Source organism: Doryrhamphus excisus, linkage group LG6 (assembly GCF_037039965.1).
Source record: "Doryrhamphus excisus strain RoL-2023G ecotype Guam linkage group LG6, RoL_Dexc_Guam_v1.1, whole genome shotgun sequence".
NCBI lineage: Eukaryota > Metazoa > Chordata > Actinopteri > Syngnathiformes > Syngnathidae > Doryrhamphus > Doryrhamphus excisus.
The window spans coordinates 7,118,197-7,144,640 of record NC_136362.1 but is presented as its reverse complement, the minus strand read 5'-3'; the positions used below and the strand labels follow the sequence as shown (position 1 = coordinate 7,144,640).

Sequence of the window (26,444 nt, the reverse complement as noted above, 5' to 3'; positions counted from 1 at the left end):
TTTTGTGTAGAAAAATAACAATTAAGATATTTGAGAACAGTGGAATGTTTTATCAGAGCTTTTCTTGTAGAAAATTGGAACCAAAGCAAAGTTTATTCATTTTTTAATGAATATTAATAATAATAATATTAATTAATTCAGTTTTTAATAAATGCGTTTTTTTTGTTTTTTTTTTGGAAAAGCTGATGCGGCCCAGTCTCACCCAAACCCTAGCTCCAGTGGCCCCCAGGTAAATTGAGTTTGAGACCCCTGCTCTACTGAGAAGATCCTTAAGCTCCAACAGTGCAAAATGTAAACTCCTGCAATTTTTGTATGTAATACACCGAAATATATACAGTATGGCTACTACTACTGCTACTACTCTAAATCCCTGTGACATAGTGATGCTAAGCTCAGGGGTGTCCACGTAGATGCCGGATGGATGAAAGACAGGTCACATGATCATTTTTCTGCTAGTAATGTGTTTTAAGGTTCCAACACGTCGGGAAGGGTTCCTGCGCGTTTCCACACTTCCACCTTTGACAGCTGCCGTCTAAATTTACACGGCCAGGAAAAAGATACACATCCTCCTCTCCGCTTCCTGTAACAGTGACCTCCAAAGACGGACGTGGAGGTCAAACGCTTTTATTTGACTTTGAGATCACTCGTCAGCTGACCGGCTCACTTCCTGTTACTTCTTGAAGGTCCGCTCTCCCAAAGCCAAAATATAACGTGACGCTTGGATGGAGTGTGTAGACGGGGGTCGGGGGGGACGAGTGGGGGCGGGGTGGCGGGTGTACAAATGTCTCCGGGCGGATTGAGACGCTCTCACAGACCCAACAATAGACGGAACCAGCTGTGGCTGTTTACAGGCCGCACGTTGTCCACCTGTCGCTGATGGTTGGTCCGCAGGGCAACGCCGGAGTCCCGCCCCCTCGCAGACGGGCCAATCAAAATGCTCACGTTTGACTTGTGAAGCCCGGCTCATGTTTGTAAAAAAAACAAACAGTTCATACGTGAAGGAGGTGTGGTTACACGGCCTATATTGTATCTGTGACTCCGCCCCCTGCAGGAAGTTTTAGAGACGTCTCTGATGTGGTAAAAATGTCCTCTCACGAGGGGTTTGGGTCACGTTCTCAAAGGGCCTTGAAATGTCCTGTCAATCAAACAAAGAGCGCTGACCTACTACTAGCACGTTAACAACATGCTTTGAGCGCATTAGCGTTAGCTTAGCTTGACCTTGTTTACAACCCGCTAAGAGTTCTACAATGAATGAGAAACGCAGCATCCACTTCCTGTGTCGTCCTCTGCTCCCCAAGATGAGCGTTTCTGGAACCCGGGGGCACACATGGACCCGTTCACCTTTCACGCTCCATGGTTGGATGGATGCGAGTTTTCCGTCCATCGGGATGAGCTCTCTGCTATTTGCAGATGCACAAAACAAGGCCAGCGCTTCGGTTTCCAAGCAGATCTTCTCCAAAAATACACCTTGCTGTCTGGTTAACCAGAGGAACCGTCAAGGAACATGATCGGGGGCTTTTCACACGGAAAAAACGTGACGGGTCAAGAGGGCGAAACAGCTGCTTGCTGTGAACACACACACACACATGCACACACACACACACACACAGTGTAAGACATCACACAAACACAATGAGAACTGACACAATGACACATAAACCCGCCGACCCACTTCAGCACCCGTGTTAGCTTGTCAGTAGGGTCCATGCTAAAGGTTCTGATCCGCTTCAGCAGCTGATGGTCCAGTAAACCTCGCGGGTCACTCGGCCTGACCCCTTCACCGTGACCTCCAGCGTGGGGATGCTAGTGTTGATCCCGTCTCGGGTTCCTTTGTTGGTTCTGCTAGACTGAAGGTCGGCACATCTGACACCACATCAACATAAGACGCACACGTGAGGCTCGCAACAGTGGCGTTTCAGCAAAAGACATCATGGCTGCTGACGGCTGTGGTCAAATTAGAGTGTTTTGGGATCACCTGGAAGTTGAAGGTTTGCGTGTGTGGAATTCCGGCCACATGCTTGGAAAAGAAACAATATGGCTGCCTTTTGTAGATTCTAATAACTCTTGTTGTAACTGCTAATCCGCTCCCAAAGACGTATTTATACGTCCTTTACGTTTTTTTTTTCACATCAAAGGCAGAAAGTGGTGATGATGCAACTCCACGATAGAAGAGAGCACATTTGGTGGCAGGAGAGCATTTTATCAGAACTTTCCCACGCAACTGTGCACACACAGTTCAGTTGAAAATTGTAAATAGATTGTGGTGTTATATTTGTAAAAAACCCCAAAACAAAACACATTTATCTTGATAAACAGCCATTTTTTGTGTTGTTTATGTTGTGGCTGTGTTTATATTTTGGCTACATATATACGGCTAAATTTGTGTCAAAGTTGAAGTGTATCTTCTCACAAAAAGCAGTTTTCCTCCCTTTTTTGTTGAGGTTCCATGTCAATGTCGCCCTAGAACATAATATATGTATGCGTGGACGTTATAGTAGCATTTTTCTCCTGAAATAAATCCATACAAAGTAAATAAAGCTAGCGTAAAAGTATCGCACATCTGTATATAAATCAACAAATCTCCGTACAAGCTAGCTTGTGTGACTGAGATACTGCTAGCTATATTATCATATGGATACTGGAGTGATGCAGGAAAGGTGATTTCTGTCTGTGACGCTAAAAATACTTTTTGTTGTTGTTGTTTGTATGCATTGTAACTCTGCTCCGGATTCCCGCGCAGCGCGCATTAAAAAAAGAAAGCCAGGAAGTGTGTCTTTCACCTTGCGTTTACTCATCAACAAGCGGTCACAAGAGGGTCGCGGCTGGAGCGCGCCTCCGCAAGTCCACTGTGTGTGCACGCTGTGGAAGCCTGCGGCCAACCTCGACCACTCTTTTGGGAACACTCGGTTGAAAAATCCCAGTGGGCCGTGGGTGCAATACATTAAAACAGACAGAAAAATACAGCTGAATAGGTTCAGGAACTGGAAGAACTAGAAAGCTTTCTTTGCTGGTTATTGTGTGTAGCTGCTCTATAGGAGTCATTTGATTCCCTAAATATGAAAATATAGAAAAAATAACTTTGTCTGACTGAAATTAATTAAATTATCTTTATTTGTATTTTCTTGTTTCTGTTTAAGTCCCGCCTTTCTGCACGTCTTGGACTTGATTGGCCGACTTGCACTCCTTTGTGATGCATTCATTGGCTAATCATATCCATCAATCACCAGTGACAGGTTGTTCCAAATATGGTCATTCCCCTCTTTGCTGTGCACGTGGCGTGTGCGTGCGTGTGGGCGCTGCGGTTTCCCCGCCAAGGCGCGTGGAAACAGGAAGTCCGAGTTGATGTTGATGTTGATATTGATATTGATGGCTCAACACTTCAGCTTTGACACTTCTTAACACATTTTCTATTTGTCTACTTCCTGGTTGCCAGTCACTTCCTGTGTGTGTGTGTGTGTCCACATTAATCATTCCGAGCTAGCTGCACGCTAACGTAATAAGATGATTGATAATGGCACGTGTGAATTTTTCCCGGATTAAAAAAAATGATTTTTAGGAAATTCCCTCTACTTAAAAACTCCCCAAAGATTAGATGATGAATCAGCAGTTTTCAGGGGAAGCCGGAAGTGATGAATTGTTGCTGAGGTCATTGTGTGTGTGTGTGTGTGCGTGTGTGTGTGTGTGTGTGTGTGCGTGTGTGATAGGCTGAATGACCAGGACAAAGACTCCTGGGGTTTGTGGGGGGGGGTTAGAGGATGTTGTTGGATTTTTAGATCCTGTTTTCTTCCTTTTTCCCTCAGGAGGCAGGTGTACACCCCCCTCCACTACTATCACCACCACTACCACGAACGGCCTCCATCAAGCCCCGCCCCCTCATCCGACCCTGGCTGGCTCGTATAGAACTTGTCCCTTCTGTGACTGGAGCGACGGGACTTATGTAACTTTTAAGACAAGGTCAGTGGAATGTAATCATAGAATATTTCTAGCAAGGTGAAACTACACGTAAATGTTCAAACCCCCCCAAGACAACGTCTGCCTTTCATTAGAAATGGCTTTCAACTTTCCATGACATCATCAGCGCGCAGAATACTGACGCCTTGGTTCTACTGCAGTGTGTGTGGTTTTTGGAAAGGGTGCTGGTCTTGGTGGTCAACTTTTTTTATACCCACTCTTTTCTTTTTTGTTTTTGACCTAGCGCCTGTCCAGGAAGGAAGAGTAATATAAACACAAAACACGCCGCAATCGCAGCAGGTGGCCAGCGGGAGGCGCTCAGGCTGCTTGTGTTCGTTTTTTTGTTTTCTTCTTCTACTTCCTCGCCGTCTCTCGCCGCACGTCTGTTCTTTTCCACGTTCACAGGAAGTTCACGGAGTCCGTTTCCCACGCCGACCGGTGCCACAAGCAGCACATCAAGCTTTTACCTCCATTGCGGCTGTCAGAAGGAAAAGGGGCGGGTGTTAGATGATGTCATAAATAAGCTAAAAAGCAAGATGGAGTCAAACGTGAGACCAGAAAGTTATCACTAGATTTGTTGTTGGTTGCTTTTTTGGAAAAGAGCATCTACTGTAGAGGAGTCTCGCTAACGTTAGCACCTGTGATCCTTCCTGCAACGTGTTCTTCTTCTCTGGCAAACCATGAAGTGTGTTAAGAAGCGGAGTTATGATGCCATTTACTCAGTGGTGGTCTGAATGACGCCCTTCCCTGGCCCCTTTCTCCTCTTCTTTCTAAATTTGATGATAGCCTTGACTCAGTCTTTTCCTTGTTTTGTTGATACAAAGACCAGCACCACGACCCTGGGCAGTTGCCCATACGGTCCATCGCTAGACCCGCCACTGCATCTACTGTGCGGGTGATTTACTGCAATACTGTATAGTGTTCCATGTAGCAAGACCAGGCCTTGTGTAAAAATACTTTGTTTTTTTTAATTGGCGTTTGCACACAATCTAAAATTCGAAACAGTCATCAGTCTTGACGGGAGTGAGAGCTCGTCTCCACGTAGCATCTCTGATCGCTAAGAGGCCACATGCTAGCAAAGCAACAGAGCTCAAAGGTCAGGCGGCACAACAAGCAGACAGAAGAAAGTCTTTGAGCAGCTGGGGGACGAGGGGAGGGGGAGTGGGGGCGGGTGCAGGTTCCTCCCCAGTGACGGAGGTCAGTCAGTCGGATGAGTGAGAGGACGTTTGATGACGTTTTCTTCATGCCAACGCACCGAGGCCCCGCCCACCTCAAGAACGCTCAAATAAATATGTCAATCAAACAATCAACGAAAAGGAGTACATGTGAGTTGCAGGTTTACATTTCATTCATCTGATACACACACGTATACACACACACGTATACACACACGTGCATGTGACCTTCCACGAGGTGGGCGGAGTCGAGACAAAGAAGGAGGGGTCGGGGCACTCAGTCCCCTAGGATGACCTTGACAAAGGTCGCCACATCGGTTTCTTTGGCCTCGTGAGAGGTGAAGAAGTGATGTTGCTGAGGAGGAGAACCACAGTCAGCCACCCAAAGGTCTCACAGCGCCCCCCGGTGTCCGAGGTGCACACTCACCATGAGTTCAGCGTAGGTGGGACGCTCTTTGGACACTTTCTTCAAGCTGCGAACCGCAAGCCAAGAAGAAGACATGTAAGAGCAGTGTTGGCCATCGAAGAAAAGCACAAAGATGTACCACTGTGACGTGAAGTCCACAAATTCGGGGGAGAACGTCTCAGCAGGAAGTTGAGGCGAAGGTTCCTCCACCACCTGCTTCAGCTGCTGGAAGGGCGTGCCCCACGAGTCGTACGGGAAGCGCAGGATGGCGAGCTCGATCTGGAGAAACAGGATGACAGCTACACTAAGCCAGGCTGACGTCTTAAAGACGGACGGTGTGTTCAAATACCATGGTGATTCCTAAACTCCAAATATCCGACTTGACGCTGTAGCCTTTCTGGTTGGTTTCAGGGTTGATCCTCTCGGGCTGTGGGACACAACGGTCACGTGATGTGACTGAAGACGTACGGCGTGACGTACCCGCATCTCACCGCCATGTAAGGCTTGCAGCCGGCGTCCATGGTTTTGGCCACCGAGTCCACCAAGTAGCCGCTGATGCCGAAGTCGCACATCTTCACCTGACCCTGCGTGTTGATCAACACGTTGGACGGCTTGACGTCTGCGAGCAGACACCACACCACCGTGACACCACCGTGACGCCACCGCTTAGCAACCAACCAGACTCAGAGATGTTGTCTGACCTCTGTGGATGACCTGAAGGTTGCTGTGAAGATGCTCCAACGCTTTCACGATCTGAACCAGAAGAAAAAGCTCATCTGAAGACTCCATGGATAAAGACTTCATTGACCAAGATCATCACTGACTCACAGAGACGGCGATCTTTCCCAGGATGTCCTCCGGAATGGTGCGGCCTTTCTCGATGGCCTTCTTGTAGAACTTGTCCAGGGACGTGTCCATCAGCTCCATGCAGATCCACACGTCGCCCTGGCAACAACAACAACAACAACAATGTATGCTCCACCATTCAGACGTCAAAACGGAGTCAAGTGGAATGAAAGCACGCACTTCCCTGAAGAGCGCCCCGTAGAACGTGACGGTGTAGAAGCAGTCCACCGTCCTCATGGAGATGTCCAAGTCCATGAGCAGCCTCTTCTGCTCCTGCGTGTTGACGGTGGCCCGGATCCGCTGAGAGAACACAAACCTCGTTGACGTGCGTTGGAACGCCTTCACGCTTTGATGCCCACCTTGACCGCCATGATGACGCCGCTGGGGACGTGTCTCATCTTGTGCACCACGCCGTACGCGCCGTGGCCCAGCTCGCTGATCTGCTCCAAGTCGTCAGCCTTCACCTCGAAATTCTGCTGGCCAGGAGGAAGGCGGGAAGAGAGGAAGGTTTTGAACGTATTTCCGTGCCAAAGACGTGATGTTTGTCTCCTCATCTCGTCTCATTCCACCATTGCAGCGAGAAGGAGGAGGAGGAGGAGGAGGAGGAGAAGGAGGAGGAAAAGGAGGAGGAAGATGTTACCTTGTCGCCGATCGTCACACAAGCTTTGGAATCTAAATCTCTTGGCGGCCTGCAAGACAAGGACACATGACTCGTTACACGATGAAGTCAATGATGACTGAGTGAAGGAATGAGGGATGAATGAGTGACTGTCAATGAATGAATGACTGAATGATAAATAAATAAGCCATAAAGGGTGGATGAATGAGTGAGACGAATGAATGAGTGGGTGGGTGATGAATGGGTGAACAATGATGAAGGACTGATAGAGTGAATGAATTAGGAACAACTGACGAATGAATGAGTGCATGATTGAGTGAACGAGTGAATGATGAATGAGTGAACGATGACAATGTCAATGAACGACTGATGAGTGACTGATAAATGAATGAATGACTGAGTGATGAATGAATGAAGGATGAATGACTGAAAGATGGCAATGTCAATGAACAACTGATGAGTGAATGATAAATGACTGAGTGATGAATGAAGGATGAATGAGTGAAAGACAAATGAATCAGTGGATGATGGATGAATGAAAGGGTGAATGAATAAATGTGTGAACACTGATTAAGTGAATGAGTGAGTGAATGAATTATGACTAACTGAAGAATGAATAAGTGAACTAGTGAATGATGAATGAGTGAAAGATGAGTTAATGATAAATGAACGAGTTAATGAGTGTCCGAGCGATGAATGAATGAGTGGAAGACGAATGGGTCAGTGGGTGGATGAATGAATGATGAATGCGCGACTGAATAAATGGGTGAACAATGATTATGAGAATGAATGAGTGACGGGGTGAATAAATTATGAATAACTGCAGAATGAATGACTGGATGATGAATGAGTTAATGAATGATGAATGCGTGAATGCGTGAAGGGTGGATGAGTGGATGGATGAATGTTGAATGAAGACTGATGAATCAGTACCTGTGATTGAATGATGAACAAATGAATGATGACTGAGTGAATTCATGTCAACTTGAATGAATGAGTGAATGATGGTTGAATGGATGATGACTGAATGAGTGATGGTTGAATGAATGCATAATGAATGAGTGAATTGATGGTGAATGAATGAGTGAGTGAGTGAATGAATGGGTGAGTGAATGAATGATGAGCGACGTGACTAAATGAATGCATGATCGAGTGGTGAAAGGGTTACAGTGCGGCAGCAGGCTGTTCAAAGACTTCTTTGGACAGTTTGAGAGCAGGTTTCTTCTTGCCTGCAAACACAAAACAAAGGTTGTCTTTATGGGGGGATGTGTCACTCCATGTCAAAATGGACGACCGCTTGACATGCTGACCAGCAGGGTGCGCATTTGAACAAGTGCTGATCATGTGACCTTTGACACGTCGTGACGCTGGAGGGCCATATCCTCAGAGGATGAAAAGTGCGTATGAATTCACAAGTCAGACACCTTTAAGGAACTTCTACGTGCTTCCAGGAGTTTGAAGTGCGTCCATTGAAGGTTCTGTTTGGGAAGGTGGAAGGCATCCATGGAATTCCATGCTGACTAACTCATGGAAGCATATAGAAGCACCTCTACATATTTCCATGAGCTCCAATGAACTTCAATGAGTTTCCAAGCTTCCATGAGATTCTGGCCAGTTCAAGGAGCTCCTATGAGCTTTTCACGAGGGGGCGTGGCCTTCATTAGGCGGGCACTGATTAGCATCAGATGAGCACAGGAATCCAGCAGGAGGCGGCAGGAGACGTGCACGAGCAGGAAGATAATCAGTGCAATGAGCGCGCACGTCACGCTGGTTGGCAAGGAGACACTCCAGCTGGAATTCCAACTATTCCAAATGTTCCTCTTTGGAATTCCATGCTAATTAGCATACTGTCTTAGCCTTAGCGTTTCAATCAGCTTCCTTGGAGCTACAGTGGGCGGGGCTTGCATGCATCTACGCGTGTGCACGTGCATGCGGATGCCGTTTGCAGGAAAAGAAGAATGCGAGCTAACAGCTTTCCTTGATCGGGTCAAAGGTCACAGGTGGTTGTGTAAGTGTGCAACGAGGACGCGCACGCACGAGGAAGTTGACAGCTGCAGCTTGTCACGTGACCCCCGGCTGCCCCGCCACCCCTGCATGGCTCCAATGCATCAATGCAATGTCGTGCACGCGCACTGCTTTTGCACGACGCCGCAGGGTGTCAGCACGGAAGTGTGCACCAGCGAACGCGTCAGGCCGGAAGTGCAAGTGACCCTCCTCGCGCGTGCACGCGGCGACTCGTGCATGTCCTTACCTCCCTTGGCCTGAGACATGTGTCCTCTGCCGGGGTGGCGGGGAGGGGAGCCGTCCCTCTCGCTCCCGCCCTCCATGGAGCCTCGCGATGGGGCTCGTGCAGCACACATGCACAACGCAAAAGACTCGGTCCGCATGCACGTCCGCCGCGTGCGTGTGCGCGCACGGAGCGCCGCTGCAATGGCGAGCGTCGTGCACGAAGGAGCCGTGCAGCGAAGCTACATGGCGGGCCGACACGGGCGGCTGTGCTCCCAACTTGGATCTCGGCAGAACCAGGGCAGGCAAGCGCTTCCTGCTCGACCGAGAATGATGCATCATGGGAAGTGTAGTCCTTAGTCCCATGCCTTCATTACATTGATAGTAACAAAGTAAGGAATAATGCAGTATTTGGACACAAATGATTTAATTCATGACAAGTAGAAAGAACTGAAGGAGCACCAAACAGCAGACTAATAGACTATACAATAGAATAGAATCAAATAGAATATAGAATAGAATTCCATAGAAAGTAGAATAGCACCATTACATGACAGCAAACAGCTTTTCCCAAACAGAACCTTCCTGCTGATCCACTTTGGAAGTCTCCTTTCCTTTTTTCATTTTCATTTCTTGACAAAATCGCATTTAATTCTTTGTTTTTCCTGCGGCCTTCTTGTCCAAATATGGTCACAGCAAACCTTTGATGGTTGGTCACGTGACCAGCTGGTTCCGACTTGTTTGGAGGCAGATTCTTTGTCAATTGTGATATTTTTGTCAAGTGGTGTAATTTAGTAACCAGCCCACCAGGTGGCGCCTCAACACGCTTGTCAGTTGAGGTTTGAGGAGATCCAAAGGCATGGTTCCGATTGGGAATGTGGGCTCAGTTCTTGGTGGCAATGAGGTTCTGGTAGAGCGGTTTAACCATGACGTGGAGCAGCAGGGATCCATCCAGCAGGTATTCCGAGGAGCGGCGGTACAGGTCGGCTTCGGCCAGGAAGTCGCCGTTCTCCTCGGTGCTCTGGTGGAAGTTGTACACGTGTTTGACCACGAGCCGGCCCTGCTGTTGGGCCAGTACCAGGACCGTCTTCTGGAAACTGACTCCGGCAAAGTCGGCACTGGACGTGGCGGGAGTGATGATGATACGGGGGCGCCCCCCCTCCACCCGAGTGGGCTGCATGGCACCGGTCTCCGTGTACATGGGCCTCATGCTGAGCGGCAGCCAGCGCGGTGAGAACAGAACGTTCCACGTGACCCGCTTGCTGGCGTCGTGACCGCTGGGTCCGAGCTGCGTCTGGAAACTGGTACTGCGGTCGTCACGGGTGGGGTTGCTGATGACCCAGGAGGACCCCCACAGCGGTGCCAGGTAGTTCCTCGGTACAAAGAGACTACAGTTGACGTCGAAGAACTTGGCCATGTGCACCGGCGAGGCCGAGTGGAACTGGTAGGACATGTAGAGCAAGTCCCGCACAGATTCCTGATACCGGGCCAGAACCGCCGACTGGGTCTGCAGGCGGAAGAGCTCGCGCGGCGGCATCATGGCGTAGCGCATGGCTCTAAGTGCGTTCTCCGCCGTCAGGCCGTCGGGGCGGTTGTGTACGATCCAGGCCTCCAACGCCGCAAAGAGCTCCATCTCGCTCTGCAGGACCAAGTCGGAACGCTGCAGCAGCGACATGAGCAGCTGGCTGCTGAGCCCCACCCACTCGCCGCTCTGCATCACCGACGACAGGTTCCACGCCAGGTACTGGAGGCACCCGTCCCTTAGCACAACGTCGCCGGCCTGCACCGCGTACTCATACCATCCCGCTACGTGCCCCGATGGCGAGTCCCTAGCTAGGTTCTGCGTCATGTAGCGTGTGACGCCCTGCTGCAGTGCCCCCACTTGGTACTTGGAGGCCAGTTGGTGGAGGGGCATGGCGTGGTTCAGGCGCAGCGAGACGTCGCCACAGTAGAGGTACCTGTGGGATCAGAGAACGGATGCTGAGCGAGCACGGCAGGAAGCTACAGGGCGCGTTTGTTTCTCGTCACCTGACAAACTTGTCAAAGACGGCGGCGCAGTCGGCGCTCTCCGTCAGCGTCAGCGTGCTGCCGTTGCGGGTCAGCAGCAACTCCTGGAAAACCGGACTCTGCAGCGACAGAACCAAAGCGTGGGCCGGGATCAGCTTCACTTCGTCCGCGTTGGGGGTCTCCACCCGCAGCGTCACATCGCTACCGTTCCCCTGAAGGAGCAGCGCTTCCAGACGCTGCACCAACGCCAGCGAGTGGCTGATGGCGTCCGCGCCGCCGCCATCTTGGTCGTCATCCACCTTCAGCGGGCCTGGGGGTTGACACAAAGGGGACATGGAACATCCGTAGACACGGTTCTGTTGTCTGGGTCCGCTTAGTGGGACATCGGGTCATTGATCAGATCAGACACATTGTGGGTCACATTTAATTGTATCGATTGATGTATTGATCGGCTTCTTGGCTTGGCACCAAACGCATTTCATTCTAACGCTTCAACATCTGGATCGGAGTCCCATCATTAGCAAACACTCAAGTGTTCTCCAAAAAGCAACCCAGGAAGAAACTTCCAGAACCAGCGATAGACCGGAGCCGCTGTGCAGGAACTGACGAGAGAACTTTTTCTGCGAAGTGAAAGAAAGTGAAAGTACCTGCTGTCGCCGCCCGAGTACACAAAGCCAGAAGCATCACGCAGATGTTGGCAAACATCTCCATCTTTTTCTCAGTCTTCTCCTTCTTCTCCATCTTCTTCTCCTTCCGTGCGTGCGTCCTGCTGGCCCGGGAGGTTGACGTGTTTGGAATGTGGGCCACCGGCTCTTCTTGTCACAGTCGAGCTTCATCGACCGGTGGGTGGAGCCAGAGATGTCCTCCATGGAGATGTGGTTGGCGACGCAGCCTTGGTAAGAGTCGACGCCGCCCCCCCCCCCCGAGACTCAAGTCGCCCAAAAGATTTTAAAATCGTTTTAAAAAAGTTTTTAAGGTGACCCAGTAAAATTTATGGTTGCTATGACAACAGCCGCCAGCAAGCCTCGTTAGCACCATCACTAATGGTAATGATTTGAAACTCCTCGTTAGTGAATGTAGAGCACGTAGATTCCTCCGACCTACAGAACCCAGCTGCTCCCCAAAGAACCTGCAACCTTTTTGGAAGTATCTTTTTTTCACCTTACAGACCCAACAATGTGAAGGTCACAATGAAGGTCGACTGCAGCTCTGTGATGTAGTTGTTGTACTTGAACACTGTGTCCACCAGGTGGCGCATTGTCTGCTAAAAACACTTTAAATATGATTCAATGTAATTTCCCTTTTAAAGCTCATTTTATAGCAATTTAACAATAGTAATGCCTTAATAACAAGTCAAATATGTATATATTTATTTATTTTTGTCAATGAACTCAGAAAAAACAAACTAGCTACTGACACGTGTGTCCCCAAAATGTGTTAAAAATGTGTTAGGTAAGCGCGGTCATTTTCAAAAGTGTGCTTTTTGCCATTAAAGTTATTTTTTACAGCACTTAACAATTTTAATGTGCTCATAGAGTGTCAAATAATACATTCAGTTGTACCTCTTACTGTATTTATTCAATGAAATCAAGCTATGGAAGCTAGCTTTTAGCCTTAACCCATATAAAGCCCTGTGTCAGTTAAGCTAGTTCATTTCCAAAACCTTTATTTTTTTTGCCATTAAAGCTAACTTTCAAGCAATTTACTCATAGTAATGTGTCAAATATCACAATTCAACTCTTCTGACTTTATTTATTCAATGAAAATCATAGAACACAAGCTATGGAAGCTAGCATTTAGCCTTAACCCATATAAAGCCCTGTGTCAGTTAAGCTAGTTAATTTTCAAAGCCTTTATTTTTTTGCCATTAAAGCAAACTTTCAAGCAATTTACTAATATGAATGTGTCAAATATTACAATTCAATTTCTCTGACTATATTTATTCAATGAAAATCATAGAAAACAAGCTATGGAAGCTAGCTTTTAGGCTTAACCCATATAAAGCCCTTTGTCAGTTAAGCTAGTTCATTTCCAAAACCTTTATTTTTTTGCCATTAAAGCTAACTTTCAAGCAATTTACTCATAGTAATGTGTCAAATATCACAATTCAACTCTTCTGACTTTGTTTATTCAATGAAAATCATAGAACACAAGCTATGGAAGCTAGCATTTAGCCTTGACTCATATAAAGCCCTGTGTCAGTTAAGCTAGTTCATTTTCAAAGCCTTTATTTTTTTTGCCATTAAAGCAAACTTTTAAGCAATTTACTAATATGAATGTGTCAAATATTACAATTCAACTCTTCTGACTTTATTTATTCAATGAAAATCATAGAAAACAAGCAATGGAAGGTAGCTTTTAGCCTTAACCCATATAAAGCCCTTTGTCAGTTAAGCTAGTTCATTTCCAAAACCTTTATTTTTTTGCCATTAAAGCTAACTTTCAAGCAATTTACTCATAGTAATGTGTCAAATATCACAATTCAACTCTTCTGACTATACTATTTATTCAATGAAAATCATAGAAAACAAGCTATGGAAGCTAGCTTTTAGCCTTGCCCCATATAAAGCCCTGTCTCCAAAATGGCAGTGTGTCACTTAAGCTAGTTCATTTCCAAAACCTTTCTTTTTTGCCATTAAAGCTAACTTTCAAGCAATTTACTTAATAGTAATGTGTCAAATATTACAATTCAACTCTTCTCACTATAGTTATTCAATGAAATCAAAGAAAACGATCTATAGAAGCTAGCTAGCTTTTAGCCTTAAGCCATATAACGTCATGATGACACGTGCGGCCCCAAAATGGCAGTGTCAGGTCAGCGAGGTCATTTCCAAAAGCTTACTTTTTTTTCAAGCAATTGAACAATAACAATGGATTAATGGAGTGCCAAATATTACAATTATATTATTCTTACTATAATCATTCCATGAATTAATAGAAAACAAGCTGCAAAGGCTTGCTAGCTTTTATCCGTCACCCATAACAACACATGGTGACGCGTGTGTCCCCAAAATGGCAGTCTGTCAGTTAAGGTATCTAATTTCTAAAAGCTTATTTTTGCCTTTAAAGCACATTTTCAAGCAATTTAAAAGTAGTGACATGCTAGTGACGTGTTGTCTAATATTACAATCTATCTGTTCTTAGTATATTTCTTAATTCATGGAAAACAAGCTATGGACGTTAGCTGACTTTTAGCTTGAACCTTTTAGCTAAGAAGCCATGGTGATGCAGTATGTGTCCCCAAAATGGCAGTGTGTCACGTAAGCTAGCTTTTTTCCAAAAGCTTATTTTGTAAATTGAAACGAGAATGGGAAAGTTCCGGAACTCAATCTAATCTAACAATTACAACAGTAGTTTTTATTGCAAATGTTGATCCAAAAGTAGTAGTAAAAAAAAAAGGAGTAAAATTTTGAGTTTCTTCGTCGCTTTTTGATGTTGACTCGATGTTGTCTTCATGTTTTCTTTCTCCTACGTCCATCCCTCCCTCAGAGCTTCTCCGCCCACCCCCTCCCTCTCCCATCCTCTTCATTTCTCTTCTCTGCTCACTCTGGGCTGGTGAGTCCACTGGCGTCTCGTCTTCTGGTTGGGAACGAAGCAGCCGGGGGTGTCGTGGACATAAGGTAAGGGGCCTGGTATGAGATGGCGGAACATGTTTTGGACATTTGGGGGCGGGGGGCAGGACACGGTCTTCCCCCGCAGCCTTTGAGGACACGCTGAGTGTCATGTTTTCTCAGAGGCTCATCCGACACCCTGAAGGATGTCTTCATCCCAGCTGGAACGTGAGGGTGTTGCCGTGGTGAAACATGAAAAGTTATGAAGGCTGTCAATCATCTGATGGGCGGAGCTAGATGTCTTAAGTTTGGACCACATTGACCCACCCCCATCCTTGTCCGCGTTGTCCTGCACGGATGGAGTGAGTAGAAAAACAGCATGGAGGTCATCCAGGTGAAAAGGTGAGGAGGCTAATGGAGGGCCGGGAGGGTCCATCTGGTGTTGACCAGAAGATGAAAACACTTTGAGCAGCTTGTCCAAACGTTGACGTGCTTCCTCTCCGTCTGTCCTCATACAGCAACACCATCATGGTGGAGTGGCCCAACGTCACCGGGACCGTCCGGCAGGAGCCGAGCCTGAAGCCGGAGGAGATCCACAAGTCCAAATGCGTCCTGGGATTCATCCCTGTGGTCTACTACAGCGTTCTGCTGTGTGTGGGCCTGCCAGGTACGCAGGAACACTCGGGATGTTTTGTCCACATGGTTCTTCAGTAGTGTGGCCATCAAATGTTCTTCCTCTGTGGTGTTGCAGTCAACGTGTTGACGGCGGTGGTCTTGTGGAGGTTGGCCTCCCGCACCAAGAGGGCGCTCTACTGCTACCTTCTGGCCGTCACCGCCTCAGACCTTCTCTCCCAGCTTTTCATCATCTTCGTGGGCTTCCTGCTGGAGACGGCGGTGTTCCACCGTGAGGTCCCACTCCTCCTGCTGCACGCGGTCAGCGCGGCCGAATTTGCGGCCAACCACGCCTCCATCTGGTCCACCGTGCCCCTCACCGTGGACCGCTACGTGGCGCTGTGCCACCCGCTCCTCCACCGTCAAATCAGCTACCCGGCGCGGGCCTGGAGGATCATCGCATTGGTCATGGCGTGCTCGCTGGCCTCGGGGGTGCCGTTCTTCTGGTGGTCGGACATGTGGCGGAACGCCGACCCGCCCACACCGCTGGACGCTGCCCTCATTTGGAGTCACGTGACCATCATCTACTTCCTGCCGTGCAGCATCTTCCTGGTGCTGAACTCAATGATCCTCTGCAGGCTGAGGTCAAAGCGGAGGGAGCCCGGCGCCGAGGGGGCCCCGCCGCGCCGCCTCGGGAAGGCCACCGCCATGTTGCTGGCTGTCACCACCGCCTTCTCTGTGCTGTGGGCGCCCAGGACCGTGGTGGTCATCTACCACCTGCACGTGTCCTCGGTGCACCGTGACTGGCGCGTCCACCTGGCCTACGACCTTTCCAACATGGTGGCCATGCTCAACACAGCCGTCAACTTCTTCCTCTACTGTTTTGTCAGCAAGGCCTTCCGCCGCGCCGCCTGGGAGGCGGTGCTTCTCCGAGGAGGCACGCAGCCTCCTCGCCGCCTGGAAGCGTCGGCGTGCGGCGTGAACGACAAACACCGGCAGCGGGACTCCACCCCCCCGTGCCTGGACGACCCCGTGCCCCTCGCTCACATCACCCGAGGACCGCTGCCATCACGGCACATTTAAAAGACATCCTGCTGCTGATGACTAACATGGCCGCCGTGGCTTTAAAAAATGTGTCCGGCTGAGCTCGGCCTGCCGAGCAAACAAAGTGCAGATGTCGTGAAATGTGACTCCGCCTTCTCAAACAACATCTCGCCGCCTCGCCAGCACGATCCTGGCTTTGGCTAAACACACACACTCACTCGCTCAGTGAGTACATTTCCATTTTGGGCGACACAAACCAACATCAAATAAAGTACAAAGTGCTATTTTATTTATAACCTGATTAAAGGGGCATGTGGAGTGTGTACATGACATTAATATTCTAAATAAATCATCAATTATTATTAAACTATTATTATTACTAGACATTACCATTACCCTTGTGAGGATAAGCGGCATAGGAAACGGATGGATGGATATTATTTAAACTTGCCCTTTGTGATAGAAAGGAACAGCGCCCTCTTGTGGACATGAGGGAAACTACGAAGCAGTGGCAGGTGTGAAGAATGGCTAAACATGGCTAATTCACGAGTTAATTGACAGTAAAAAAATTACAGTATTTAGTAATTAGTAGCTAAGAGTGTAGCTGCAGGTTGCAGTGACGTCACCACAAGCCTCTTGGTGAATAAGTCGTAGAATAAGTCATTTCATGCCGTTATATAATATAGTGTATCAATACTACTAATAATACTAATAAAAGGCTGACTTTTTTTACAGCCATGCTGTTCTGATTCAGCCATGATTACAACACAGTACCAGCGTTTCACCACCAGGGGTCGCCGCACACTCGCTTCTTCTCCTCCTCGCCAGGTGTGTGTGTGTCTGTGTGTGTGTGTGCGCGTGAATCCAGAATGTCAGTTGTAGCAAAGCTGTGTTCAAGGCGTTAGCAGACCCTCCTAAAGGATCTATTCCTAAAAAAAAAATAAAAGCAAACATTCAGAGCTGAACGTCATTCATTTCATTTCCACGCAGACTGAAGAAAGATTGTTTGGATTTTTGATGTTCTGTGCCTTTTAAACTTTTTTCTCACGCTGATTGAGCCCGTCAGGTACGTGATTTTATCACATTAACCCATTTGTGTGTTTACTCATTTTTACCCACTTTTCTACACTTCTCATTAGAAGTTTGCTGTCAAATGTAAAAAAGTAATATTTTTGGAAATGATAAATAGTGAACGTAAAAGTGTTTTGTCGGGACAGGAAGTTTACAAAACCCATCAAAGTACTACCGATCTGTAAGCTAATGCTAGCAGCTAGCGTTCAATCAGCGCGTGAGCCCGGTGCTAGCAGCTAGCTACGCTAGCATGATGATGTCACGATGAATGAATGTTTTGGAAATGACAAGCGTGCCAAGGTGCGCCGTTGCCATGGTAACTGCCACATTGGCCTTGCTAGCGTGGCTAGCAGATGTGTTGGTGAACATAAACCAGAAGCTGTAATGTTTAAACACACACTTTATACAAGAAGAGCCCTTGTTCGTGGTTTGTTTGGCTTAAAGTGTTGCTACACTTTCAGTCAATGTGAATATTTGTGCACGGTTAAACATTAACATGCTAGTTCCTCACAGCTTGGTATTTGTTTTAACTGTTACGCTTCTGCGTCTAAACAGGAAGTGGTCGTTGGTGCCGCAATGGCCGTCAACATGAGCCGTCCTGAGGGATGCGGCGCGGGCGTGGACTCCATCTATTACAACCTGTGTGATCTGGCGTCAGCGTGGGGGGTGGTCCTGGAGGCCCTGGCCGCGGCCGGCGTGGTCTTCTCCTTCGTGCTGTTCATCGCGCTGCTCGCCAACGTGCCCTTCACTCAAGACAGGAACCGCAGGAACTCGGCTGCACTGCACGCCGTCTTCCTGGTGTGCACGGCCGGCCTCTTTGGCCTGACCTTCGCCTTCATCGTGGGGAAAGACTTCTCCACCTGCGCCTCACGCCGCTTCCTTTTCGGCGTGTTGTTTGCGGGCTGCTTGTCCTGCCTCCTGGTGCAGGCCGTCAGGCTGAACACGCTAGCCCGGACCAACCGAGCCCCTCGGGTTTGGACCTCGTGTCTTGGCGTGTTGGCGCTGTGGTTGGTGGAGGTGATCATCAACACCGAGTGGCTGATCATCACGGTGGTGCGCCACCCGCTGGCGCCACTCAACTTCACGGCACAGCCAAGCGATGCTACGGCCACGCCCTGCAACATCGCTAATCAGGACTTCGCCATGGCGCTGATCTACGTGATGGTACTGCTTCTCGCCGTGTTGGTGGCCAGCGTTTGCGTCATGGCGGGCAAACACAAGCAGTGGAAGGTGGAGGGCGCTCTCATCCTTGTGAGTGGCCTCCTGTCCGTGGGCATTTGGGTGGCGTGGATCGTCATGTACGTCTATGGGAACCGAGGCAGGGGCGGGCCCTCGTGGGACGACCCCACACTTGCCATCACCCTAGTGGCCAACGCCTGGATCTTCCTCATCTTCCTCACCATTCCACAAGTTTGCTGCTCCCAAAACGGTGGCGGCGGCTCCGACTTTGGGGAAGACTCGCACCCGAGCCGTGACGTGGGCTATGAGAACATCCTGAAGGAGCAGAACCCTCACAACGTCTTCATGGAAAACAAGGCCTTCTCCATGGACGAGCCTGGACCAGGTATGCAGACTTTGACCCCGCCCATCCTCACTTCTACAAAAGCATCGTCAACATTGGGGTGGGCCTTAATGATGTCATAATTAGCATAATTATCCATATCACACATGCTTTGGTATTTTAAAATGTCTCACACGAGACTAAGCCGCATTTGAGGGCTTTCGATGGCGGGGGGGGCACGGTTGTGGCTTGAGGAAAGTGATGGATTTCATCCTAAAGCCTCCAAAGGTGTCTAATAAGACCAGAAGAAGTTTCTATATTTGTCACTATGAAGCATCAAAGTTGCCAACACTGATCCTTCCTGCTGCATCTTCTTCTTCTCTGGTTCGTATGAAGTGTTTTGGGAAGCAGTGTTAGATGCCATCTGACAAATCTACATTCACACACGTTATGTGTTTATGAGCGAGGACCAGCAGATAGCCACAAATCTATTTGTGGCACAAATGAAGGTAAGGTAAACAATGTAAGGTAAACACTGTTATTGGACGGCCTGTCCGTGTTGTTTTATGCAAATGGTTGGCTTTTGGTGGTGAAAATCGGGTTAATGATTGTCGAATAAGGTCACATGACCAACGTGAGCAGAAAGTCAACAAGTTTGGGAGTTTGGGAGCTTCCTGTTAATGTCTAACCGCATCGTCCCTCGCCTCCCATTCCCATCAGAACCGTGCTGTGTTTGCGTGGTCTCCACGGTGTGAAGTGTTCTCACGTTTTCGGCACCCTAGAGGACAGCCACAGTTTGCATGAGTGTTGTGTTGAACAGTCATGACGACATGTTGCGGCCCCCCCCCCAGGGTCCAAGCCGGTGTCTCCGTACAGCGGCTACACGGGCCAGCTGAGGAGCAGCGTGTACCAGCCCACCGAGCTCGCCCTCATCACCAAAGCCAGCGTGGTGAGTCTACATTGCGGGATCTGGGCTCCATCGCCAAAGCTGACATGTTTTTTTTCTCCTGCAGAACCCGCCAGACATGTCCTATGACACCACCATTCCCAGAGTCTCCGCCCACTCTGTGGCCGACAGCATTAGGTCCACCCCTTCGCAGCACGGCGACGCGTCGAGCGCTGTGTATCTCAACGGAAGCAGCGTAGGTGCATGGTGTCACCGTAGCGTCTTCCTGGACATCAAAGCGTCCGGGTGACGAGGGTTTTTAACGTTTGTCTCCTGCAGGGCGACGTCCTGCACAGGACTTCTCAGTGGTGAACCCGTCATGTCCACCCTGATGCTCCCATCAACAACTGGTCTGGACCACATTGTCCTGAAACATGGAGAACATCTGCCATCCTTTTCCCTCACATGTTCTTCTGCAACATGAAACTCCTCCCACTTTGGCTTTCTACAACTGAAGACATGTAAATATCTTTCTAATTCTTCTACATGATGTAAATATATTTCATTCGGAATCATGCATCATATGATTTTGCTAATAGAATTAATTTAATATCAGTATTCTTGGTCTGCAGCAAAAATAAAAGCACATTTAGATGTTTCCTGGCATCTTCAGTGTCTATCCATCCCGCTGGCGTGAGCCCGGTCAAGGTCATAAGAGGAAGGGGAAACAAAATTGATTGTCAGCTTCCTGCTGTGTCGGGCTGCAGGGGACAAAAACAAATGTGGATCGCATTGCCCTGGGACGGAACAAACACGCAAACCTGAAGAGGCGGCACCATTTCAGGCCCATCCGGCTTCGGTTTCATCAGCAGGAGGACATCTTTAATGGTTTCCTGAAATCTTCAGAAAAGTGGGTTGGCCAAGGAAATAAAGGACACTTAGGGCCCACTAAAGTATTGAACGTACTTCCACAATTTAAAAATTTAGTAGCGTTAACATTTTACTTGTTTGGCTGGCGATGTCGTGATGTCGTTGTGGTGCACGTGCACCGCAGGAGCAACGGCATCAATGTGCTCTTTGTGCGCTCGGCACACAAAGACTTCACTGTCAGACAACCTCGAGCAACCTCGGACACCTGAACCGCACCTCAGCGCATCTGCACACGTCCACTGGCGAGCCGGCGTGGTTCCACAGCACACAATAGGACACCAAAGGACACGCTAACATGTATGTTGGACCCATCCTGGGTGTTGACGCAGCTGCGTTTGGGTCATCGAGCCATCTCAGTGCTATCACAAGTATTCCAAGGTGGCTGGATGGAGGTCATATTGCATCTTAATATGTAGCACATTCCTTATACTATGTTCCTCTGAAAGTTGGGCTAAGTTGGTGTTGTTATGAATTCCATATCTATCCAATCTAACAGGAAAAGGCCGCTGGACTATGGAGCGGACCTTAGATCAGTGAAGCATGTCCAACATCTCCCTGCAGCCTGCTGGAGCTGTACTCCATTTCAAGTGTTATTCACCCACTTTGGCTCCAAAAATGCAGCAGAAGCCGCTTCTCCTTCTCCTTGTCTGTTCTTTTGCCAACAATAGCAGAAGCCTTTCGAGGGCGCTCGGCTTTGTCTGACTTCATCGGTCATGACAAGCGTGACTGATCTTGGAGCCTCTCTGCGGGTCTTGCACCGGGAGATAACATGGGCCACCACACAGCTGGTATCTCGGTTGTGTTGCCATAGGCTTGCAAACATTGAGGTCTGCAGGGACCGCAGACTCCCGACAACGAACACACATATGCAGCATATGCTGCATCAGTGGACATGGTGAGATGGCCGTGGGTGTGGTAGGTGTTGCTGACTGAACTACAAATAACACCTGAAAAGGCTTTGTGTTTAAAAGAAGCTTTCTTGTACATAATAGTCATATGGAGTTGCTTAAGAGGTGAAAAGTAAAACAACACAGAATAGTACAATTTTATAATGTTGACTTTTTATACCCTTTAGAGTATTTTACAGTTAAAATTGATTGTACTATAACACATGTACAATAGTGCCACCTGCTGGGCATTATATATAAATGCAACTAGTCTGTTTGTTACCGCCTACACTTACCATTGGTCAGCGTGAGGAATATTCGTTTCTGATTGGTCACATTATTTTCCTCAGGAGCAATCGTTGCTTACGTTTACAGGGTTTCATTTCCGGGAAAATGAAAGACTGTTTACAAGTAAACTGCATCACGTTTAGCCTCTGAGTGATTATATTTAACAAACTTCACACTCAGCGAGAATAAAAATAGTCAAACTCACAACCAGACATTGTTTGGACACGGGATGGTTTATTTGGCGGTCAATATGGCGAGGTCCATGACGTCTTTACGACAGGTCGGTAGTTAAGGTTAGCGTTAGCCGCTAGCTAACTAACTGCACTATTTAATCATCATAACACTTGCTGCTGTGTTACAGCATAGTAATAGGAATACATATGTCATCGTACAATAATTGTCCGTCCTGACTAAGCCAAGTACGCAAAATAGAGCGTTAACGTTTAATTTAATTTGACTTGACCCTGTTTCGTAAAGATGTGAGAGACAAGAACGAGTCGTGGAATTGTTGCGCTTGCGCGTTGTGACGGGTACTAGATTTTATTGAATGACTCACAATAAGTCGATTCAGTGACAGGGATCGAGTTTCCCATCACTGCTGTTTAGTATAATAGGAAAGGTGTTGGAAAATGAATGTATAACATTAATGGCAGGTTATTGTATTTTCTTACTTTCATCAAAACATCTGAAGATTTCCGTGGAATAAAACTCTTGCTATACTGCATTGTCATTTATTAAAATGTCAATTTCCATCATATTCTTCTGTTCCCCAGCTGTGCATGGCATCATGGAGGGGGGGTCTGCTCACCTGGAACGTTCGCAGCTCAACTGTTGGATCAGATTCACCAGCGGGCCCATCGGACAGCAGCGACCCACCCCCTAGTGACAGTGCTTGTCCTGCTGAGCAGGGTCCCCCCGCGCCCCCCACCTACTGCTGCATGAGCGGCTGTCATAACTGCGTGTGGATAGAACACGCCGAGCAGCTGCTGGCCTACTACAACGACGGCGGCGAGCGGGCGTTGGCTGCTGTGGAGGAGAACGTTCTGGACGACAACCTGAAGACTTACTTGAAGATGGAGATAAGGCTCTTGAAGAAGACCTGATGTCAGTGCTGGTGAGTTTTTTTTTTGGGCCACGTTTCCATGGCCTGCTCATCCATCCTGACATATTGTGGAACCTTCCAGAATCCTGACACCAAGAGCTGCCTCCACCAGGCCTGGTCCTGGATGGTTTTCCTGAAGGATGGTTTTCTCCTCACGATGCTTGAACGCTGATGAGACTGAATATCAGTTTTATTTTCACTTGCACTTTGAAGTTGTTGGAGGTTTGAAACATATTTATTACATTGCTTCATATTTAAGAGTGTTTTTCCAAATATATATTTATCGTAATTAAACACCAGCTTGTGTTGATGTGGTCTTGTTGGTTCGGCTCAGGTAAAGGAATTCCACCAGGGGGCGTAAGAGACACCCCGACTGGACTTCCATACCTGTAAGAGTTGTGTACTGGTTGTCGCCATGGCAACATGAGGCCTTTGGAGTGTCTGTGAGAGCGCTGACCCCGATCTCCCCGCTGCATCAGCACCGGTCTGGTCCGACTCTCCTGATTACGGAGGAAGGGGGCACGGTATTACACCGGTACTTTGGGGATCTCAGGATTACACCGACTCCTTCGCACCAAGCGTGCCGTGTGCCCGCCGAATGTGACGTGATGGAAATACGAGATTAGTGTTGATGTTGATGACATTATTAGCTCATCGTAGCAGTCAAATAGACAACTTTGTAACTCCTCTTTGCACCCTACATCTTTCTTCCTGTGTCCTTCACTTCACCCCTACATCCTTCTTCCTGTGTCCTTTGTTTCCATCCTAGATGATAAATAAATATGACGCAATAGTTAAATGTCACATGTGAGCGTCTCCATTAAGGAGCCTCGAAGGATTAAGAAGCTAAAAAATGTCCGAATAACAACAACTTCCTGCTGGTAGATTTGGTGTACGTCGAAATGGGAGCTGCGTTGTGTTGCGCGACGCCATGTTGTTGATGAAAACAAACAAGGTGTCACATGCTGCGGATTTTATCACAGGCCCATGTTGTCATCATCTTCCTGCAGGTACAACAACACTCCTCCCAAAACACACTTACGCCCCAGCAAGAGGCGGGACTGGGCTGCTAATCCTGTGCAGGGGGTCAGCATATAAGAGGGACCTTCAGCCCCCGCGGGTCACTCATCACACCCCCCTCGTCTGGCTGTTCTTCACCAAGCAGCCGGTGAGTAGAAGAACCCTGATATGACAACTGCCTTCTTGGGGCGCATTGATGGAATTTGAGGGGGCGTTTGTTTCAATGTGGAAGTTGTTTGTTATTCCCACTTCTTGGAAAAAGAGTGGTCACCCTGATGAGGATGAAGATATTGATTGTAGACCAAGAACGTCGATATTATTGTGTGTTATGTGTGTTTTCTCATTACGGGTTACTATTTATGTGCGTGCTACGAATTGCTGTAGATACCGCCATCAGGTGTTTTTGGGATTGTCATTGAGCGGTATGATGCTTAAATCCATCTCTGCCTGTTCAGCACTTGTGTTGTCTTCACTGTAACCAGATTACAGCGAGATTAGTAACCTGAGCCCAGGATTTACCGTCCAACTGGGTCATCCTGACAGCACAAGTGGAGTAGCCACAATGGAATATGTGTGTAATCCAGTCTGACGGGGGGCGAAGGGGGGGTTATAAAGACCAGTAATGCAGTAATGGCACACCGAGGTGATTGACGGCGTGCACGTGTCCACGCTGTACAGGTGTCATCCACAGCACGCAGATATCACTGACATGAATCTGGAAGCGCCCAAAGCGGATATCAAATCGGCGACCCGGGTCAGCGGCGGCCCCGCCACCCCGCGGAAAGGACCCCCCAAGTTCAAGCAGAGGCAGACCCGCCAGTTCAAGAGCAAGCCTCCCAAGAAGGGAGTGCAAGGGTACGTACGGGTCTACATCTTTCCCAGGTGATGTTTCCCTGTGTGTAATTGGGATTTGTCTGCAGTTTTGGTGATGATATCCCGGGAATGGAGGGCTTAGGAACCGGTGAGTTTTCCAAACTTTTCCCGTCATGGTTTGCATGTGACTTGCGTGTGCGTTGCGTAACATCACACGTGCGTTTGTGTTGTAGACATCACAGTCATTTGCCCCTGGGAGGCCTTCAACCACCTGGAGCTGCACGAGCTGGCCCAGTATGGCATCATCTGAGGTGGAAGTCTTCACCGCAACACGGGACTGTATAAAAAAAAAAAACATTTCCAAAAAAGAAAAAAATCCCAGATGCATGCACATCCCCCCATGGACTCGCAACCAAGCCAGGCAGAGGTTCACTCGCTCCAATGTGTCGCTTCAAGGGGAGTTCTGCAGACGGGCCACTGCTGAGAGTCCACATCACTCCTTTCCTTAAGAAGGAACCAAAGACCTGGTGGTCTCTTTGCTGAAGTAGGAAAAAAAATACATGCCAGGAATTGAGCATTGCTAACGTGTCACGTGTTTGCTATGTCAGTGAAATCCATCCTGCATAAAATGTCGCTCCCTGTCTTTCTTCATGTTGTTTTTGACACTTCATTGTTGTATCTTTTCATCCATGGCGTCATGTTTATGTTCTATCACTCAACTTGTGTCACTTGAACATTAAAAGCTTCTTCCAAGCGTAACTCGCACCGCTTTGTCTCAATCGCAAAAACGGCTCTCATTGATCAGCAATGCAGTTTGGTGATGGAGGGGTCCCCCCCCCCCCCATTGATGAGTGCATGGTGATCTCCGCAGCAGGGCTTCTCAAGCTGCCTGAGACCCACATTTTCCAATGCAACCCACTTTTATTGAAGTCATTTTTTGATTTAATACATTTTTATTATTTTTTTATGAGTGAGTCATTTTTATTTGTATTTTTTTTACACTTTTTTGTTTACACTTAAAAAGTTTTTATTTGATTTTTGTTTTTAGTTTTACTCTTCTGTTCAGGTCATTTTTACAACTTATGTTTGTATTTTTATTTATTTTATTTCAGTTTTCTTTTTTTATGCCCATCCATCCATCCATGCTTTTGAGTCATTCTTATTTTGTTTACACTTTTATTGAAGTCATTTTTTACACTTGTTAAATAGTTTTTATTTCATTTATTTTAATATTTTACACCTTGTCCAAAGTGCATTTTAGAGGAATTTATTAAGGTGTTAAGAAAATGAAGAAAAACATGATAACTGCATGCATACAAATAATGCATAAATTAAAATAAAAATTTAAAAACCACAAAATCAGGTATTTCACTCATAACGATGCAATATACATATACCAAGGAGGAAGATGACCAAATACTGCTCGATTTTACGTCAAAATAATTCAGACATTGAGTTCTACATTACATATTTTATTTTGTTTTGTTTTATTCTAATATTATGACTTAA

The 26,444-nt window shown here is 47.7% G+C and overlaps 6 protein-coding genes across 10 annotated transcripts; 4 read left to right on the top strand and 2 right to left on the bottom strand.

Moving 5' to 3' along the window:
• Positions 1-4,908: 4,908 nt before the first annotated feature.
• Positions 4,909-9,539, bottom strand: map2k6 (mitogen-activated protein kinase kinase 6). 2 transcript variants are annotated; one of them, XM_078791311.1, is made up of 12 exons: positions 9,249-9,539; positions 8,166-8,226; positions 7,019-7,067; positions 6,738-6,854; positions 6,559-6,678; positions 6,361-6,477; positions 6,234-6,285; positions 6,024-6,151; positions 5,882-5,959; positions 5,672-5,811; positions 5,554-5,599; positions 4,909-5,481 (listed from the first exon to the last, which is right to left on the bottom strand). In XM_078791311.1, the coding sequence occupies exons 1-12, from the start codon at positions 9,382-9,384 to the stop codon at positions 5,404-5,406; spliced, it is 1,122 nt and encodes a 373-aa protein (XP_078647437.1). In that variant the 5' UTR covers positions 9,385-9,539; the 3' UTR covers positions 4,909-5,403. The 2 variants fall into 2 exon arrangements, with proteins under 2 accessions (XP_078647437.1, XP_057923004.2); XM_058067021.2 differs by having other exon boundaries at positions 6,738-6,851.
• Positions 9,540-9,642: 103 nt separating this feature from the next.
• Positions 9,643-12,144, bottom strand: btbd17a (BTB (POZ) domain containing 17a). The gene is made up of 3 exons (XM_058067018.2): positions 11,878-12,144; positions 11,252-11,540; positions 9,643-11,181 (listed from the first exon to the last, which is right to left on the bottom strand). The coding sequence occupies exons 1-3, from the start codon at positions 11,969-11,971 to the stop codon at positions 10,107-10,109; spliced, it is 1,458 nt and encodes a 485-aa protein (XP_057923001.2). The 5' UTR covers positions 11,972-12,144; the 3' UTR covers positions 9,643-10,106.
• Positions 12,145-14,629: 2,485 nt separating this feature from the next.
• Positions 14,630-16,744, top strand: gpr142 (G protein-coupled receptor 142). Its single transcript, XM_078791312.1, has 4 exons — positions 14,630-14,850; positions 14,965-15,183; positions 15,300-15,448; positions 15,533-16,744. The coding sequence occupies exons 2-4, from the start codon at positions 15,161-15,163 to the stop codon at positions 16,474-16,476; spliced, it is 1,116 nt and encodes a 371-aa protein (XP_078647438.1). The 5' UTR covers positions 14,630-14,850; positions 14,965-15,160; the 3' UTR covers positions 16,477-16,744.
• Positions 16,745-17,280: 536 nt separating this feature from the next.
• On the top strand, positions 17,281-20,836 carry gprc5c (G protein-coupled receptor, class C, group 5, member C). Of its 2 annotated transcripts, XR_013627448.1 has the most exons (6): positions 17,281-17,503; positions 18,064-19,072; positions 19,861-19,958; positions 20,023-20,151; positions 20,235-20,416; positions 20,528-20,836. XR_013627448.1 is itself a non-coding variant. In XM_058067020.2 (5 exons), exons 2-5 carry the CDS (start codon positions 18,085-18,087, stop codon positions 20,265-20,267), a joined length of 1,248 nt encoding a protein of 415 aa, XP_057923003.2. In that variant the 5' UTR covers positions 17,281-17,503; positions 18,064-18,084; the 3' UTR covers positions 20,268-20,467. The 2 variants fall into 2 exon arrangements, 1 of the variants encoding a protein (XP_057923003.2); XM_058067020.2 differs by lacking the exon at positions 20,528-20,836 and having other exon boundaries at positions 20,235-20,467.
• A 1,142-nt stretch (positions 20,837-21,978) lies between these two features.
• Positions 21,979-24,260, top strand: oxld1 (oxidoreductase-like domain containing 1). 3 transcript variants are annotated; one of them, XR_013627496.1, is made up of 4 exons: positions 21,996-22,280; positions 22,774-23,114; positions 23,185-23,324; positions 23,437-23,923. XR_013627496.1 is itself a non-coding variant. In XM_078791310.1 (3 exons), the coding sequence occupies exons 1-2, from the start codon at positions 22,230-22,232 to the stop codon at positions 23,101-23,103; spliced, it is 381 nt and encodes a 126-aa protein (XP_078647436.1). In that variant the 5' UTR covers positions 21,979-22,229; the 3' UTR covers positions 23,104-23,114; positions 24,113-24,260. The 3 variants fall into 3 exon arrangements, 2 of the variants coding, with proteins under 2 accessions (XP_078647436.1, XP_057923008.2); XM_078791310.1 differs by lacking the exons at positions 23,185-23,324; positions 23,437-23,923 and adding an exon at positions 24,113-24,260 and having other exon boundaries at positions 21,979-22,280; XM_058067025.2 differs by having other exon boundaries at positions 23,185-23,923.
• On the top strand, positions 24,111-25,694 carry pde6gb (phosphodiesterase 6G, cGMP-specific, rod, gamma, paralog b). The gene is made up of 4 exons (XM_058067026.2): positions 24,111-24,270; positions 24,801-24,977; positions 25,043-25,083; positions 25,169-25,694. Exons 2-4 carry the CDS (start codon positions 24,832-24,834, stop codon positions 25,243-25,245), a joined length of 264 nt encoding a protein of 87 aa, XP_057923009.1. The 5' UTR covers positions 24,111-24,270; positions 24,801-24,831; the 3' UTR covers positions 25,246-25,694.
• Positions 25,695-26,444: the final 750 nt, after the last annotated feature.